This window comes from Catharus ustulatus, chromosome 21 (genome assembly GCF_009819885.2).
Source record: "Catharus ustulatus isolate bCatUst1 chromosome 21, bCatUst1.pri.v2, whole genome shotgun sequence".
Taxonomy (NCBI): domain Eukaryota; kingdom Metazoa; phylum Chordata; class Aves; order Passeriformes; family Turdidae; genus Catharus; species Catharus ustulatus.
In genome coordinates, this window is record NC_046241.1 from 9,794,019 (window position 1) to 9,810,744 (window position 16,726).

At 42.8% G+C, this 16,726-nt stretch overlaps 1 protein-coding gene across 6 annotated transcripts in view; it reads right to left on the minus strand.

Annotated features, from left to right (window-relative positions):
* Positions 1–1,901: 1,901 nt before the first annotated feature.
* The window catches only part of LOC117005565 (spermatid perinuclear RNA binding protein), a 59,515-nt gene continuing 44,690 nt past the window's right edge, over positions 1,902–16,726 (minus strand). For 3 of the 6 annotated variants that reach the window (XM_033077355.1, XM_033077350.1, XM_033077349.1), the window contains one exon: positions 1,902–12,218. In XM_033077355.1, coding sequence (XP_032933246.1) covers positions 12,124–12,218 — 95 coding nt within the window. In that variant the 3' untranslated portion in view covers positions 1,902–12,123. Of the gene's footprint in view, positions 12,219–13,191; positions 14,819–16,726 lie in introns of those variants that run through there. The other 3 variants (XM_033077352.1, XM_033077351.1, XM_033077353.1) reach the window with 2 other exon arrangements.

Consider the following 16,726-nt stretch of genomic DNA (forward strand, 5'->3'; position numbering starts at 1 on the left):
GGGTTCTGTAACTCCAGACAACTGGGTATGTGTGTATATTCCAGTAAATCTTACCATGACTTGCAACCTCAAGCAAACAATACCAGCCACACAGTTGTTATGGTATTCCCAAATCCTACCCTCAGTGGCTCCGGACAAGGAAATCACTTGGGTTTGCTTTGGACCTCAGAGGACAAACTGGGACCACAGGAATTCAATGTTTAAGAAACACAGAGAAATGAGAGAGGTGGAGAGAACTTTGAAAGAACTTTACTTGTTCTTTATGTATGTATGTATGCACGGGGCCGGGCGTGCCTGTGTAGGGGCGGCTCCGCCTCCACGGGGGCCGTGCGTGCCTGTGTAGAGACCGTGCCGCCTGCGTGGGGCCCGTGCGTGCCTGTGTAGGGGCCGTGCCGCCTGCGTGGGGCCGGGCCGTGCCTGTGTAGGGGCCGTGCCGCCTGCGTGGGGCCGGGCCGTGCCTGTGTAGGGGCCGTGCCGCCTGCGTGGGGCCGGGCCGTGCCTGTGTAGGGGCCGTGCCTGTGTAGGGGCCGTGCCGCCTGCGTGGGGCCGGGCGTTCCTCTGGAGGGGCGGCTCTTGGTTCTCGTCGTGGGTCTCCAGCAGCGACAGGGACACACGGGCGGTCACCGCGGTGTCCCGCGGGCTGCCACGTGACCGCCACGCGACCGCCACGGGACCGCCACGGGACCGCCACGGGACCGCCACGCGACCGGCGCGCGAGCGCCCCCCACACGTGGCCACCCACTCGTGACCATCCCACGCGGGTTCCCACGCGAAAGTAATCCACGCGTGTTTTTTCCACGCGAGTTTTTTCCACGCGAGTTTTTTCCACGCGAGTTTTTTCCACGCGAGTTTTTTCCACGCGAGTTTTTCCACGCGAGTTTTTTTCCACGCGAGTTTTTCCACGCGAGTTTTTTCCACGCGAGTTTTTTCCACGCGAGTTTTTTCCACGCGAGTTTTTTCCACGCGTGTTTTTTCCACGCGAGTTTTTTCCACGCGTGTTTTTTCCACGCGAGTTTTTTCCACGCGTGTTTTTTCCACGCGAGATTTTTCCACGCGTGTTTTTTCCACGCGAGTTTTTTCCACGCGAGTTTTTCCACGCGAGATTTTTTTCACGCGAGTTTTTTCCACGCGAGTTTTTTTCCACGCGAGTTTTTTCCACGCGTGTTTTTCCACGGGAGATTTTTTTCCATGCGAGATTTTTCCACGCGTAATTATTCCCTTTTTTTGCTTGTTTGCCCTGCTCCCTGTCCATGACTACAGCGCAGTATTTACGGACCTCCGTCCCGCCTCCACGGGGCCCGGCCGTGCCTGTGTAGGGGCCGTCCCGCCTGCGTGGATCGGGGCGTGCCCGTGTAGGGGCAATGCCGCCTGCGTGGGGCCCGGGCGTGTCTGTGTAGGGGCCGTGCCGCCTGCGTGGGGCCCGGGCGTGTCTGTGTAGGGGCCGTGCCGCCTGCGTGGGGCCGGGCCGTGCCTGTGTAGGGGCGGTGCCGCCTGCGTGGGGCCGGGCCGTGTCTGTGTAGGGGCCGTGTCTGTGTAGGGGCCGTCCCGCCTGCGTGGGGCCGGGCCGTGCCTCTGGAGGGGTGGCTCCGCCTCCACGGGGGCCTTATAGTCGTGAAATTACTGTACTTGTGCGTAGCAGCCCTTATAAGCTGCAATCCAGTAATGCTCTATTCACTTTCACCTCTGTGAAGGAATGCATTCTGCTTGTTCCAGCATAAATGTGCTTTATGTTTGCATCTCCAGGTTGTCTCTGCTAACACTGCAGCCTCTGGGAGCCTTTCTCTGCTTTCTGCTGAGCCTGTTACCTGACTCAGGCACCATGGCCCTCTGTGGTTTGGCATCCCAGGCTTCAGGCAGTTTGCTCCCTGTAACCAACTCTCCAGCCAATCATTAGGCCATAATTCCTGTTTACAGAGATAAGTCTTTATTGGAGCTATTGGAAGCAAAGGGACATGGTTCTGGTTTTATATACAGAGAAGTCTGGAGCGTTGGGTTACAACCAGTGGAAATGACCCGAGGTTACAGTGCAGATCGAGTTGTGTACAGTCAGGAACAGTGGCTGGCGTACAAACCACAGCACAGAAGCCAAATGAAGCCAAGTGTACGGGGTACAGCAGCACAGGAGGAAGCAGCTGAAGGTACAGAGAGCGTTCCCTTTACATTTGCAGGCTTTTTTGGCTAGTGAGTAGATACAGCTCAATTCAAAATTCATTGTGCAGTTATTTTTCTTCCCACTCAACTGCTACCAAATTTAGAAAATTTGAGTGTTCAGATTACACTTTTGGTGCTATAAATAGCCATGGTTGTTGCCAAATTACTTTATTTGAAATTGCTTTATTTATAGTTGGGAATAGTTCAGTCATCATTGTTCTCTACTGATTACAGATTGGGAGAAAACTGAAGTATTTTAAAGTGGTCTGTAATTAGATCACAAGGATCTCTTGTACTTCATTTGGAAGTTCAATTCTGGGTAACTTTGAGAGAGATTTATTGGGAAGAAAGATGGAATTGTCCACCATATTACTCATTTGTGGAATTCGTTCATAGTATTTAAGGTTTAGAGAGTTTATAGGTCGTGCTTCTTTTTATTCAATGCCATATCCAATCTTAGTTCAAAAATAAACACTCCATCCTCTGTGGATAAATAAATCCATCTCTTGGCTGCAGGTCAGACCTCTATTGGTGAAAGAGATTTAGAAAAATAGACCTTTTCTTTAACGTTTAATATGCTGACTCACAAAGGAAAAGTGAAATTCATTCAAGTCTAGAAACAAATACAGTACAAGTGATTTAGAGAATTGCATTCCTTCCCTTTACAACCTTGCTGAGCATGAAACACTGCCCCAAAGCCTCTGTCTTTTCCTTGTCTTGGAGAAGTAATTATCTTCAGAAAAGTCACATCAGACTGCACTGCCAGATCTCCTGTCAGAAGGGCTCTGCCTTCTGCGGAGTCTTTGCTTAGGAATTCTTTAGATGCATGGATGGTGGTAGTTTGGGTTACACAAAGGTGATATTTTAGCCCAAATTAGCAGCAATTTTAGTTGATTTGGTCGATGGTGATTTTTGTTGGGTGGGAATTCAACCATTAAAAAAAATGCCTGTGAGTTGGCCTTGGAAAGCACCAGCCTTTCCTCAAAATCTCAATTTCTGAGACTGCTTCCCATTAATGCCCTTCTCAGCAAGGGGCTGGTACATTTGGCAGTACAGGTTTCATGCTCAACTTTGTCACTAAGAACTGGACAGGACTTTAAAAAGCATACAGCCCACTGGGACTTGCTCTTGTAGTACTTCAGTGCTTTGGAGAGCCCCCACCCAGCAGTGTTGCTCTCTGAGAGGTGCGAGTGTCCCAGGCTGGCTCGGGGGCAGCTGCAGGACGGTGACATTCCGGAGTGGAAGCAGTAGTTAAGCACCAGTTACTGGCCCCTGCAGAGGCTCAAGAGAACAGAATTGCTTCGTAGAGAGCTGGTCAGCCTAAAAAGCTTAGTCAGTTTGATCAATAAATATTGACTTAGGGTTAGGATGAGAAATAAGACACTGCACCTTGGAACTGGAAGACAGAGTCAACTTCCTCCTTTTTCTGTCCAAAAGGAGACTGGCTCCAAAACATTTGTCCTTAAGGACCTCTGTGATGCCTGACAGATAACTCATTATGTGTATGAATGTACCTGTCCCCTTTTGCAGGGAGGGGTAAATGTGTGACTGGACAAAGCTTGCAGGCTTTTTTCTGTGATTTTTTTTTTTTCCAACCATCTGCTCTGTGTCATGTTGTCCCTGAAGGCATGGTTACCCACTCCTAAATTATGCAGCATTGCCCAGAGAATGGCTCTGTAGTTCAATAAGCACTCTGCAGTACAGCCTCCCTTTTCTTCCAGTGTATGTGGATTTCCACACAACAGATGTTATTAGAAAACTACACTTGTCTTTATCCTGTTATTTTGAGCAGGGAAACAGTGATATGAGTTTAAAAACACAGGAAAGAATCTGTACTGCAAATCAGAATTTTCGTAATTAAATTCATAGGATCACTAACTTTTCAAAAGCTGTACTGCTCTGAATGTTCTCTAGCCCACCGTTATTCTCCTTTGAGCAGAATGACTTTCCATCTGCTTAGAAAACAGTTCTTTGTGAAAATAATGACAGAAGAACAAATACTGTCTCTCCTACCCTGACTTTGTTACTTTACAGGACACCCTTACAAGACTCACATTCTGTTGGGAGTGCAGCAATATGCACATTTCGGTATGCATAGATCATTAAATTGTAGCAGTGCCAGTAGTAAAGCAAAACTTGCCAAGATGTCCTGTTCCTCTTAATTAAGCTTGATTTATGTGTGCCTGTTGACTTAAGATGCAGTTAGTGTCCACTGTGGAGATGATGCAGTACCCTGAGTAACTTTGTATTGATTACGCTTACACAAGCTTGTGCTTTTGCAAGAACACAGAAATGAAGCTCAAAGAAAATAAAGTACATCAGGTTGTTTCCATGGAACACTGTTAATCTATTCATAGCAGCTTCAAAGTATGAAGTTAAAACTTACCTTCTGTCTACTCCCTTCGAAACAGATGAGTGCTATGATTAACTCCCCTTTAGCTTAAAAAATAGAAGCGGATAGAATGTCAAAATACACTTTGCTGGTAAGATGAACCTACTTTGTCCTAAGGAGTTAGACCAATAGTGGTGACCTGAAATGTGTACATTACCCAGGTCATTGTGGGAGCAGGATCTGCTTTCCCTTGTTGCCATGCTCCTCTGTGCAAAGGCAGCTTGTCTGGAATACTGTGGGCATTGCACAAATAATTAACTACTATTCCTTCTGAGCAAATTACTATCATTCCTTTCCCTCCCAAAATTCAACTGCATGCTCTGCACACTGCCTGGAACTATCTCCCTGTTTTGGGTAGGGCTGCAGCAGGAAACAAAATCTGTCCATGGGATTTCTTGCATTTCTCCTCTGGAAAACCAGCAATCCTGGACTTGTCTACTGAACAGAAAAAAAAAATTCATCTCCTGTAGCAACATCATTAACAGCTTTTAGTCTGCTGTATGGATAGCTTAAACCTCTTACCTGATTTCTCACTATTGAAAAAGCAACCCCAGCTCCCCCTGCTCACAGCACACCAGGCTGCTGGCTTTCCCCAGCACACATAAACCTCCTGGTTTTACCACAGACTCTCTTAATGGACTTGGAAAAGGCAGTGCAACTTTCCCTCCAACTTCTGTCTATGCTGCTCTACTTCTCAAACTGCAGAAGGGACATTGACTTCCATTGTTATCTTTTCTCTCACCTCAGTGTATTCTGCCAGAACCGGATCGTTCGGAAATCTGTGTTCAAGCTGACGCTGCACTACACCTCATGGACTGCAAAGCAGCATAAGGCAGCTGGAGCTTCTAGATCCTGGTTAGAGGTATGAATGAGGCTTAAGTTTAATTAATTAAAAATTAACTGCAGCTCTTACTCATTCCAACTCTCTTGTACTAACTAATGAAGGACACCCAGTTACATTCAATTAATACCTTTTAAAATTAGGTGTTATTTATTCTGGTAGAGATAACAGTCCAGAGGTTTCCACAAACATGCAGTTCTGGCTGGTGAGAAAACATTTTGAAGTTGTTTACTTACACAGCGTAGAAGAGACTGCAGCTTTAATTATCTTAATACCACAGACCTTTGAAGTTAGAAATCAGATAAATTCAGTCTCTGCAGTTAAAATTTTTAAATGCTCTTTACATTCTTACAACTCTCACTTCTTGGTGGATTATTAATTAAACATGGAAGAGTACTCCCCCTGAGAAGGCTTCAGTCTGTACAAGAGTTTCTATAGACTAGGCTTGATGGGTTCTTTTCAAGTACACAACTGCTAAACTACCTGTGGTACAGGATATATGACCTTAAATTGTACAGAGTTAAGGCACCAAGTACAAGATAAAACAACATCCAAAATAAGAGATATGCTTTAGAACTGCACGTCTTCCCACACCACTTTGGGCCACTGAGCTCCTCAAAAACATCAAGGTAAACAATGTGGTCTGAATGTTTCATGAATCTCAGGAACTGGAGAAAAAAACCCACTTTACTGAATTTAAACCTTACTGTCTGATGAACTTTTACCTAACTCAGAGCGCTCACAGTAAAGCTCTGCTTTGCCTACACAGCATCAGATGGGTCTGGGAGGAGGAGCTGCCTTTCTCCTAGGAAACCCCAGAGAGAGGAGTAGACAGAGGAACAGACAGATGTGTTCTACTTGTGCTTTTGTATTATCTCACATATCAGTTCCACACCAACAAGTGAATCCCATATCTATGAGCAGAAAAAGCAAGCACCAGAATACCTGGACATAAATAGGTGTGGATTCAGATGACACAAACAAAGCTAAGGAGACATCACTCTGGGGTTAAGTAATAAAACAGTGATGACAATTCTCTTAATGCCAAACTTAACCACTAGCTTAAATGGTTTATGTTCAAAAGAAAGTGCAGGTGAAACTGCTGCTGTGGTCCATGGGCACAGGACCTCAGTGCTGGGCTTCTCTGGGGAAGTGCTCTGAAATGACTTTAGCAGAATTTCCACTTCCAGTGGAGTGGAACCAACAGGCAGTTAGACAAGCTGTCTCCTGTACTAGGACAGCGGATTCAGCTACCCTGTCTCTTTGCTCTGCTTTAAACAAGTCAATAAAATATCTCATTTTTCACTGGATTATTCAGCAGGAAGCCCAAGAGGGTCTGTGCTGAACATTTGAGCTGAGTTACTGTTTTTTGAGACAGAACAGCCGTTCTAACAGAGCTCCTCAGTGTGCCCAGCACAGAGCTCATTTTCATTCTTTTGATGCCAGAGAGGAGAGATCCCAGTCAGCTTCATGACTGAGAACAACAATCTGAATTTCATGTTTACACATCTCATCCTGCATCCAAAGGCATCCACAGCAGCAGAGCTCCCTTGCTGTTTCCCAGAGCCACCGGAAATAGGAGCTGTTTTTGTAAGCAGCTTTGGGACTTGGAGCTCAGTGAAGCTGGGACATAGTTCTCCCTTCATTGAGTAGTAGGCAACTGTCTTAGAATTTAGCTGAAGGCAAGAAATTATAATACTGAGTGAGCATATCTTAATATACCAAGCACAAGAGGCAGAAGGAAACTTGTAATTTTGTCTGAATAAAGACTGAAATACTGTCTTGTCATTTATACAGATCTGGAGAGATATCCCAGTCCCTCCTCTAGACTGGCTCAGAAGTACAGATGCAGAATTACAAATTAAGCAAGAGACTTTATTGCAGGGAGCTGGTGGCAGAAAAACCAGGGAGTGCCACTCTCACTCTCCAAGGGACGTTGCCAGGACTGGATCAGAGATGGTATGTTAAAGCTGCTCACATTTATTGCTCTCTTGGAGATAGAGAAGTGACAAGAGTATGATGTCCCATAGCTGAACAAACAGAAGAGTTTTCTCCTGGACTGCTTGAAAAATCCTTATGCCCCTCCTCCTGCATTTTCTATATCCTAATAATCTGAGGAGCTTGTTGTCAGAGAAATTGTTCTCAATAGCTCAGTGAAAGCAAAAAGCCTCAAATAATTTTAGATTTGTGCACTTTCCCCCAATTAAGTTCTTTCAGGGGCTTGAGGGCACAGTCTTTTATTAAGACACTCTTTAAATCTTCTTTTTCTACCAGAAGGCAAGTGTTCTCAAAGAAAGAATCCTTGTCTCCAGAGATGGGAGATCCTGGAGCAGTTTTCAGATCTTTGTTAATGAGTAGAAATAGTCCTCTGGCACATGAATAAGTTGAAATATTTGTAGGAAAACTAGTTTCTCTGAAGTGCCTCACAGTCTGATTAAAAGTTTTTAAGAATCTAGATACTTATATGTAACAATTTCATTATTTGAGAGAATCAGTTATTTACTGGGATACTAGAAGATGATCAGAAAAGGCAGGGCAGGGGGACAAAATTCACAGAAGCAAAGGTATGTAACAGCAGTCAAAGTGGTGGCAGCAGCGTTTACAGCACATGAACTGGGGAGCCATGACAATTGCTGAATCATCTAATTAGCTCACACTGGCTACACTACAGCAAATTAGACAGATTAGGAACCACCTACCCAGGCACTAAATTGCCTTTGTGAGGGTTGGATTGTGCACTGTGTCCAACAGCAATTGCTTGGGCAAGCGAGGCCTCGTGTTCACATTCCCTTCAGGAGCACGGGCTGGCCTCCCTCCATCCACTGGCCAAACGCCCAGCAATAAGGTCACTGTGTTCCAGCTCCTGCATGTGTGCTGAAGGAAGACAGAAAGCACTGGCACAGACAGAACACCATGGCAGGAAGCACCACATAGCAGGCTTTGAGCTAGCCAAGCCCTCCAAAGCAGCCTGGTTACCCTAAACCCTGGTCTAGGTGGAGCATGCCTGCAGGAATCTCATGGGGCTGGCTAAGTTGGACTGGAGCAGACCCCTAAAGCTCATGGGTGTTATTCCAAAGTCAGTGGTGATGCCATTCATTTCCAGTACAGAGAACACATTAAACAGGTTGGTTCTTTATTGTAAATCTCTGGCTTTTAATCCTTTAAGTGCCAGACACTATCTCCCAAAATACACACGATCATCTGCTTAGCTAAAACTAGCGTTAAGGTGGGCAGTGTAGAGGCACAGACTTTCCCTGCTCTGCTATTTATAGATGTACTAATTGAAAGGAACTTTTTCAGGATTCTTTTCCAGAAATTCAAACTGTAAAATACAATTTCTGCTCCACTAAAAAGATACTCCAGAACTGGTAATGCTACTGGCAGCTGCACAGAGCATACAGAACCAGATTTACGTGTTTGGCGCTTGGGTACATGCAGAGCTCAGCAGCTGTAACACACACCTCCAACCTCACAGAAAAGGCAGTTCAGACCAAGCTGTGAGGAGGCTTTTCAAAGGAAACCTGCAAGTATTATGCAGAAGAAATGAGTTTCTAGTTCTGCCTTAGTAAAACCATGCTTGTTGCCACATTGATGAAGCAGATGTTACCCAAATGACTCATCAGATAATAGCCTGATATTAGGCTAAAACCTACTGAGAGAATTGGCTGCTCTCTCAAACGTGAACACATCAGGCACTTCAGAGCCTACTCTTCCATACATGGAGCTATTTTGCTCAAGTTCCAGATCAATGAGAAGGGTTCCCAGGCAATCATGCACCTTAGGGTCTCATCTCTGATTCCAAGTGGCTGCAGAACCCAGGATTTAGGAGTCTTTAGTACACTGTGTGTTTCACATACCAGAAAATGGTTCTCTCCTAGTGAAAAGGGAGACAGTGAAGGCAAGGGGCCATCTCAGACATAAATACTGCAATGCTTTACTGCATTAAAAACAGCAGGGTATTAGAGAAATCTAGAGAAGATGCAACAAAGTTTAAAAAAACCAGCAGGAGGGTGGAAAGCTTAGATTTTAAGAGTTAAAGGAGTGATGACAGAAAAATACAGAAATTGACAGTTAAAGCAATTCTGCTGGAAAGTACAGATGGATTAAGCTGCCAAGCACAGTCCACAAAGAAGCAGATCAAATGAGAGTCAGCAAGATGTTTATTATCAGTCCTTGAAGTGGACAGTGCTTGTCAGGCTGACAGCAGTTAAGCTTAGGAAAGGAATATTCAGGAGAAGTTCATTGTAATGCACCTTGATGCATACAATACCCTATGTGAAGGAGCAGAGCAGCCTGCTGCTCCAGGATCAGCACTGCTGGGCCTGCCAGGCTCAGAAAGAGGCTGGACTGTAGGTGAGCTGCAGATCCAGCCCTGAGTTTGAAGGTAAGAGCAGATGGGAACCTGTCCCCTGAACAGGAAGGATGTTCTGATTGCTCATCAGCTGTCCTGCAGATGTCATGGAAGGATTATGTGCTTCCAGGGCCAGGGCCTGGAACAGCTCCTCAGTTCCAGGTGCAAGTTCCTGCCCACAGGAGCAAAGCTGACACTACTGAACAGCTTTTTCTCTTACCAGCCTATGAATTCTATCCAGAAATATCCTGAGGAATGGATAACCTATACATGCAGTTACTTAGTGAATTTGATGATTCAATATTAAAATCAAATATAGTTTATATTTGCTGTTAGTGTTCTGATGCAGACCTTTGGGCTTGGTACACCACTATACAATCTGTACCAAGTGGTTTTTGACACCAGTGTCAGCTGTTACTGGTCAGGGGTTGTTCATGTTTTCATCTCTGAACTGAGACCCTAAAATGTTAATACATCAGCAGCAGCTTGCTCCCTTTTGCTTTTTTATTTTTTAACCATTTTTTATATAAAAAGAGTTGTTTCCAGCAACTTCAAGTACTGCAAGTACTGCACTTCTGGAGTACTGTACTATGCAACTTTGCATAAAGCAAGGTTTAAAAGACAAATAAAAAAATAGTACTTTAAAACTACACATATCATGTGCACCAATAGGTCACAATCCAAACCCATTTTAATCTAAGTAAAATATTGTTAAAACATTTACTACAGAACTAAAAACATTTATTTATGGATGGCTGTATCCTGATTTCCAGCTGTAGAAAACCACAGCTAAGCAAAAGATTCACACAGAGATGAATCCCTGCCTGCCCTCCTGTCCTGCACTGCACCCACAGGAGGGAAGCAAACCTGGCTGCTTTCTGAATTAATTTGGCCTAATGTACCTTGATCTCTGCCCATTTCAGCTGTAATATCATCAAAGTTGTTCATTCCTCATTTGGAGTTTAGGTTTAATAATTTAGGGAAGGAGTTTCTCTCATTATTGTGTCACCCATCACACACAGCCAGAACCAAGGTGTGCACTCAGAGCAGGCCATGGCTGCTTTGGTACCTACCCAAACGTGTCCACAGGGGTGCAAGGAAAGCAGTGCCTGACACAGCAGTATCAACACAGCTTTTTATGCTACACAGGAGAAAAATCACAGTCTGTTGATAAAACCAAACAATTTCTTAAGTGTTAGTTATTATTTTCTTTTTTAACTGAAACTTGAGTGTTTGAATTGGTCTTAAGAATACAAAGTTGGGATTCAGACCTCTGTATTAGCTCTTCAAACACTGATTTAACAAGACATAATAAAAACGTGCCATATACAAGATTGTCACAGATATATGAGATTTTTAGAAAAAAAGCAATAAAAATATTCTTTAAGCTGAAAATAAAATCTCTTACCTTTTATATCACGATCTCAGCTTACAGTCACTACATTTCTGCTTATTTTATACAAGTGCATATGGCTATGAAGGTCCGGAGAGAATGAGAATAAAGTGGAATTAACCTGCTGAAAACTGCTTAGAAGTCTTAAGCTGCAACATATAGATGTTCCAATACCATTTAAAAAACATTCACCTTTCAGTTATTGCTGATTGACAGTCTCAAAATATCAACATACAAATATTCAAGAGGGAAAAAACTCAGTAAATTTAGAGCAGCAAAGGTTTTTGAACTGGATGTTTCCCAAATACTGTGTTTTCCTATCATTTGGTGATGTTTCTAAGAGACACAAAAGCAATCCACTTGATTTTCAAGTTCAGGCCTACCATTTTTGTGCCTCATATCAATGATGTGGGGAAGAGAGAGAATATATAATTCAGTTACATTTTGGAAAAAAAAAATATATATATTCTATTTCTTTTCTTCTGCCATTTTGCTACATTTCATGTCTGCTGACATGCACAATGGTACAAAGCACTGCTGCTCCAGGAGTGACCATTGCATGGCTCTGTAGCAACTTTGATAGGAAACATGCAAATACAGTGTAGTATTAAAATTAAAATTCTGATGGACCTCAACAGTGGAAGTAAAGGCAGATTTCAGTGCCTGAAGCAGCACTCGACCCGGGTTGTGCCTTGGTTTGGTGTTTGGTTTTCCCCCCTCAACACACCAGTCCTTCCCCTTCTAGTGAAGAAATAACCAGGAGTATATACACATCTATTGCTATGTACCCAAAGAGAGGACTGTGGCTTGGACTAAGTATTGCTTTTCATTACATGGAGCAAAGTTCAAGAAGTTAAAAAAACAGTTTTAAAAAAAAAAAATGGAAAAAAGCTCAGATTCCATGTCTGAAGTTGAGAAACCTCAAAACGAGCCACGTTTTTCTTGCTTTTAAGACATGTACAAAATGCCATTTGTAGCCACACAACCTGATGGTTCTAGAAGTCAGAGAAGAAATCTTGAGGGCCCAAGTGAATAATAAAAGGTGCGATGCTGAGAGGCTGGCAATAGGGACTGTCAATGAAAAAACCACCTACAGTGGGAGAAGAGCAGAGAAGCAAAAACCTCACGTTAATTTCTGAGACTGGCTGAAGCTAAAGCTCCATTTAAATTTCTCTGCTCTTTCAGCTGCAAGTGGAATTTTCATTGTAAAATGGGCACTTTGAATTCTTTGAAGGTATTGAAACATCTAACCACTTCCAAGGTTACCACTTTCTAAACAAAGAACTGACAGCTCATTCATATTTTCAGTAAAGCAGAGAAATGTAAAATATGCAGCAAGGGGGCAAGTTTACAATGTGGTTAGTAACTCCCAACAAATGACAAAAAATAAAAAATGACTTCTATAAATCATCTGAAATGACTGCCATCATGTTGGAAAAGAGCATAGCGCCCTTCTTGTCTTTGAAATAAGAACAAGTTTTTGGCTTACAAATGTTCATTGTATAGAATTGGTTCACGGAATATTTTGTTTGGAATTTTACAAAACCGGGGATTCAGAAAAAAAAAAAAGGAAACTACAAACAGTTGCCAATCAGGGGAACTCCAAAAGAGAGGGGGCAAAAAAAAAAAGTGTGCAGAGGAAAGATTCCTTTAATGAATATTTGATTAACAAAAATGGGCTCTGATCAGCCATGCTTTTTCTGCTCCGTGATGGCTTCCTTTCATCCATAGGCCAGCAAAGCAGATCAGTGATTTCTGAGCACCTCTCAATTTGGCTCCATCCCCGGCCCCTGCTCTGAGTTCCGTGGGTGACCCCAGGCTCACCCTCCCGGCCAGCTCTGGTTTATTAAAGTACCACCGACACCAGAGGGAAGCGAGAGCTACGGCAGAGGAGAACCATGGAAATGGAAACTCATTCCTGAGCACAAATACTCAGCTTAAGAATAACAGCTGCAGTTAATTCCAGGGAAAGCAGCTTGTCCTATGAGCCACCCCTCATTGAGGTTTTCTGATATTTCTCTCCCTCTAAGGGGCTGTGGGGAGGAGGAACTTTACATTGCTTTAAGCACTGCTCTTACAACACCCTCACGACAGATACAGCTCCCCTTGCCTCAGCAGCTGTTAGAGAACAGGGGATAAAGGCACATCTTTGGAAGAGCAGCAACTAAAGCCAGCCTATGGAAAAGCAACGGGCAAGGGCTGAGGAGAGAGGGCAACCAACAATGCTGCTTATCTGTGGGGTGATACCTTAATAAAGAGCACTGGAATCCCTTGGTAGAGCCCACAGCAGCCCACAGTCCATGGAGACTCAATCGTGGAGCTGGGGCCTGGCCTGGAATTTCAGACAGGGGCACACACTCCTCATCAAAAAGAGGACTCTGGCTTTGAGCACCAACTCTTAACAAAGTGCTGGCCTATGGCTGAAGTGTGTCACTTTTCACAGCAGCACTCAACAAGAACTGGGACAATTAAATAGCAAGTTTTCATGGGGACCTTGTTGCTGCTTTAGATTCTTATAAATGTAAGGGGGGAAAGGAGAACCTTTGGTTTAATATACAATTGACAAATAAAATGCTTTCTGTAGAAATGGTGGATGGAAAATCAAGGGTGGGCAGACAATCGTAAAAGTGAAGAAGGCCACAAGAACAAGTGGAAATTTTTTCTTTTTTTTCCTCTTTTTCTTTTTTGTAAAACCAGAAAAGAAAGGAAAATATGTAGCTTTTGAGCTCTAAAGATCCTGGTTGTAACACTATTGTTGTCCTTTCTCTGGGCAATACAGGTGTGAGGTGTATCCCTGGAATTACATCCTGCTGTGGGAACTTCCTTTAATACTTGTGTAATACTTGTTTCACAGAATGCAGCCTTATACAGAGACAGACTAATTCCCTTTGTTTCATTTGTTTTTCAGCATTTTGTGTATGAGTGAAAAGTCTTCTTGGATAATTAAGACTGTGTCTAAAGTCACAGTTACAGTATGCTGATCTATAAGGAAACTCAGGTACTGATGCTTAACTATAAAAAATAAGATAAAACAATATTTTAACCCATATTTTACTAAGTTTATTACACACCATAATATTTACAAAGTTAAATGTTAACTGTAAAGTTTCTATCATGTGGGTTTGTTTTTTTTTTTAATTTTTATTTTTGTTTTTTAAAGAACTATGCCCTGCATTTAATAACCCTACAGCGATACAGGTCATTAATTGAGTCTGTGTGACTGCATTAGGAAACAGGCAGTACTCTTGTGTTACAACAAAACAGTTTATTTGTGATCAGTGTTTTATATTCTATACATCCTTCACAAATTTAATTTTACATAATCGGATACTTCATTTAAAACGTAAGATTTAAGCTTCTAGTTCTTCCCTATAACAGAAGGCTGGTATAAGTTATTTGAAAATGAGGTAACATTTCACAGAACATTTTTTTCAAGTTTTAGAGAACTAAATTTGCATTTTGTTAAAATCAAAAAGTAGGAAAAAGATGTTTCTTTACAAATGACTTTGCTCAAGTATGTGTTCAAAGAAAACAGGATAAAAAGGCTTTTTTTCTTCTAACATTCTGTACTGTACTGTGTTGTTCAATCAATAGGAATTAGCTTCTGCCATTGCTAAAAGAATGAGTAGTGGGGAACGGGGTAAGTTGGGAATTTCATAACTGGTAACAGAACCATTCTCTTGGGTAAACCTACAGAGAGAAGAAAGGGAGAGGACTCCAAATAAGTTCAGCAATCCAAGAAAGTCAGATAAGAGTTTACAGTAGTGTTCTCATTAACCTTTTCCAGATCAGTCAGTCAATGTGATGTCAGGGTGCAGAGTCCCATAAACAGTAACACTTCACCACTTTGCACTAGTTCAGACAGATGGTTATAGCTTAAAGTCTGCTTTATTTTTGTCCTGGTGTTGATAAAATTAAAGGAAGTGATATTCTCAAAAGCAGAGTGTGTATTTAGACTTGAAGCTCTATTTCATAATCTTTATGGTAATTAATCTCTACTAGCTTGTTCTATGTGGAGGTAATTTCACAGGCCAGTTGCAATTGCAGATATTCTATTCAGGCACTGCTGTGCATAAAATACAACTCTCAAGGAAACTGTTCAGCAGTTTTGATCAGCATCCAGGTAGGTCAGCCAAAAATCAAGCACCTACAGTAAATTCTACATCTGCTTCCTTATTCTGCACTTCCTCTCCTGTGTTGAAGTAGTAAGTCTGGAAAGATTGACATCTGCCTGATTTCATATTATTTTAGAGTTCTTGTGGCCTCACAAACTTCTGCACAATTAAATGTTTGTTTGGTTTTTTCATCTTGCCTATTTAAATTCTAGTATTTAACCTATGTATCCATTTAGAAATCACAAAGCAGCAACAGCAGGTATTTCAGAGCACCAGATGATCAAAGTGAAGTTTCCCAACATGCAACAGCTTACAAAGGCAAAGAGACATGTTTACCTTACAGCCAAAAAGCATTATCCCAGAACTTGGCATCACAATCATAAAGACATTAATAACAGAAACTCTTTATGTGAAAAATGGGGGCATCCAATTCCACAATGCTTTGAAGTCAGTGATATGTCACATATATACAGCTAAGTGCTTAAAATCCAGCTCCCAAAATCGGCATAACAAGAAAAAAAAAAACCAAAAAAACAAAAGGTATGAATGAAAAAAAGCAGGAAAAGCTGCAAGGAAACTTGGTAACAGTTGTATTCCTGCCTTCAGCAGGGAAAGGATTCCTCATGTTACAGTGTGTCACTGCTTGTAAAAACACAGACATGCAGATACCAGTAATCCTAGAGACTGATGCTTGAAATAACCAAGGGTTTTTTAAAAAAATCCATCCCCAAACCAAATTTCCTTTCATTTTTCTCTGAGAAATCATGTTGCTGCTCCTTGTGTGATGCACCACAAAGGACAACACTCCATGGGACAGCCCTGCTGCCAGCTGCCCTTCTGTCAGAGCACAGGGCCAGTCAGCAGGTGTAAAACCAGAGAGGTTTGCTCCAATTCTGGGGCAGAATTCCACACTGAGCACAGCCTGTGGGTCCATTCTCCCTCTCAGGACAGAACTGGACCAGCTGGTCCCAGTCAGGCAAAGAAAACTTTTTCCATAAAGCAGCAGCATTTTTGCCCTGCTGGAGCTCATACCTCTAGAAAAGTCATGTAATTGACATTTCAAAATATTTTTAACTTTTATAATGATACCAGGGGAGTTGGTATTGCCCAAGTTAGACAGATTTGGGAGGAATGACTTACTAGAAATGCTAAAAAGGAGAAGTTTCCCATATGAAAAACTCCAGGTCTTGAAACACACCAGTGATTTGAGCAGCAGACTGTGACCAGTCCCTGCCACAGGAGAGGCTGCTGGGACTGGTCCTGGTGGGCTCACACTGTGTGTGCCAGGACATATCACTGACTCCAAACTGCCCTGCTCCCATTGCCACATAAACCTCATTCAAAGTAACCAAAAGGGCCGGTTAGAGGAATGCATTGTTAGTCCAGCATAAAACAAGCCAGTGGGGAGGGAGAAGCCGAGTTAAGAAAAACCCTTCCATCACAGCTCTCTGGTTATCAGCTCATTTGACAATCTCCATGAAAC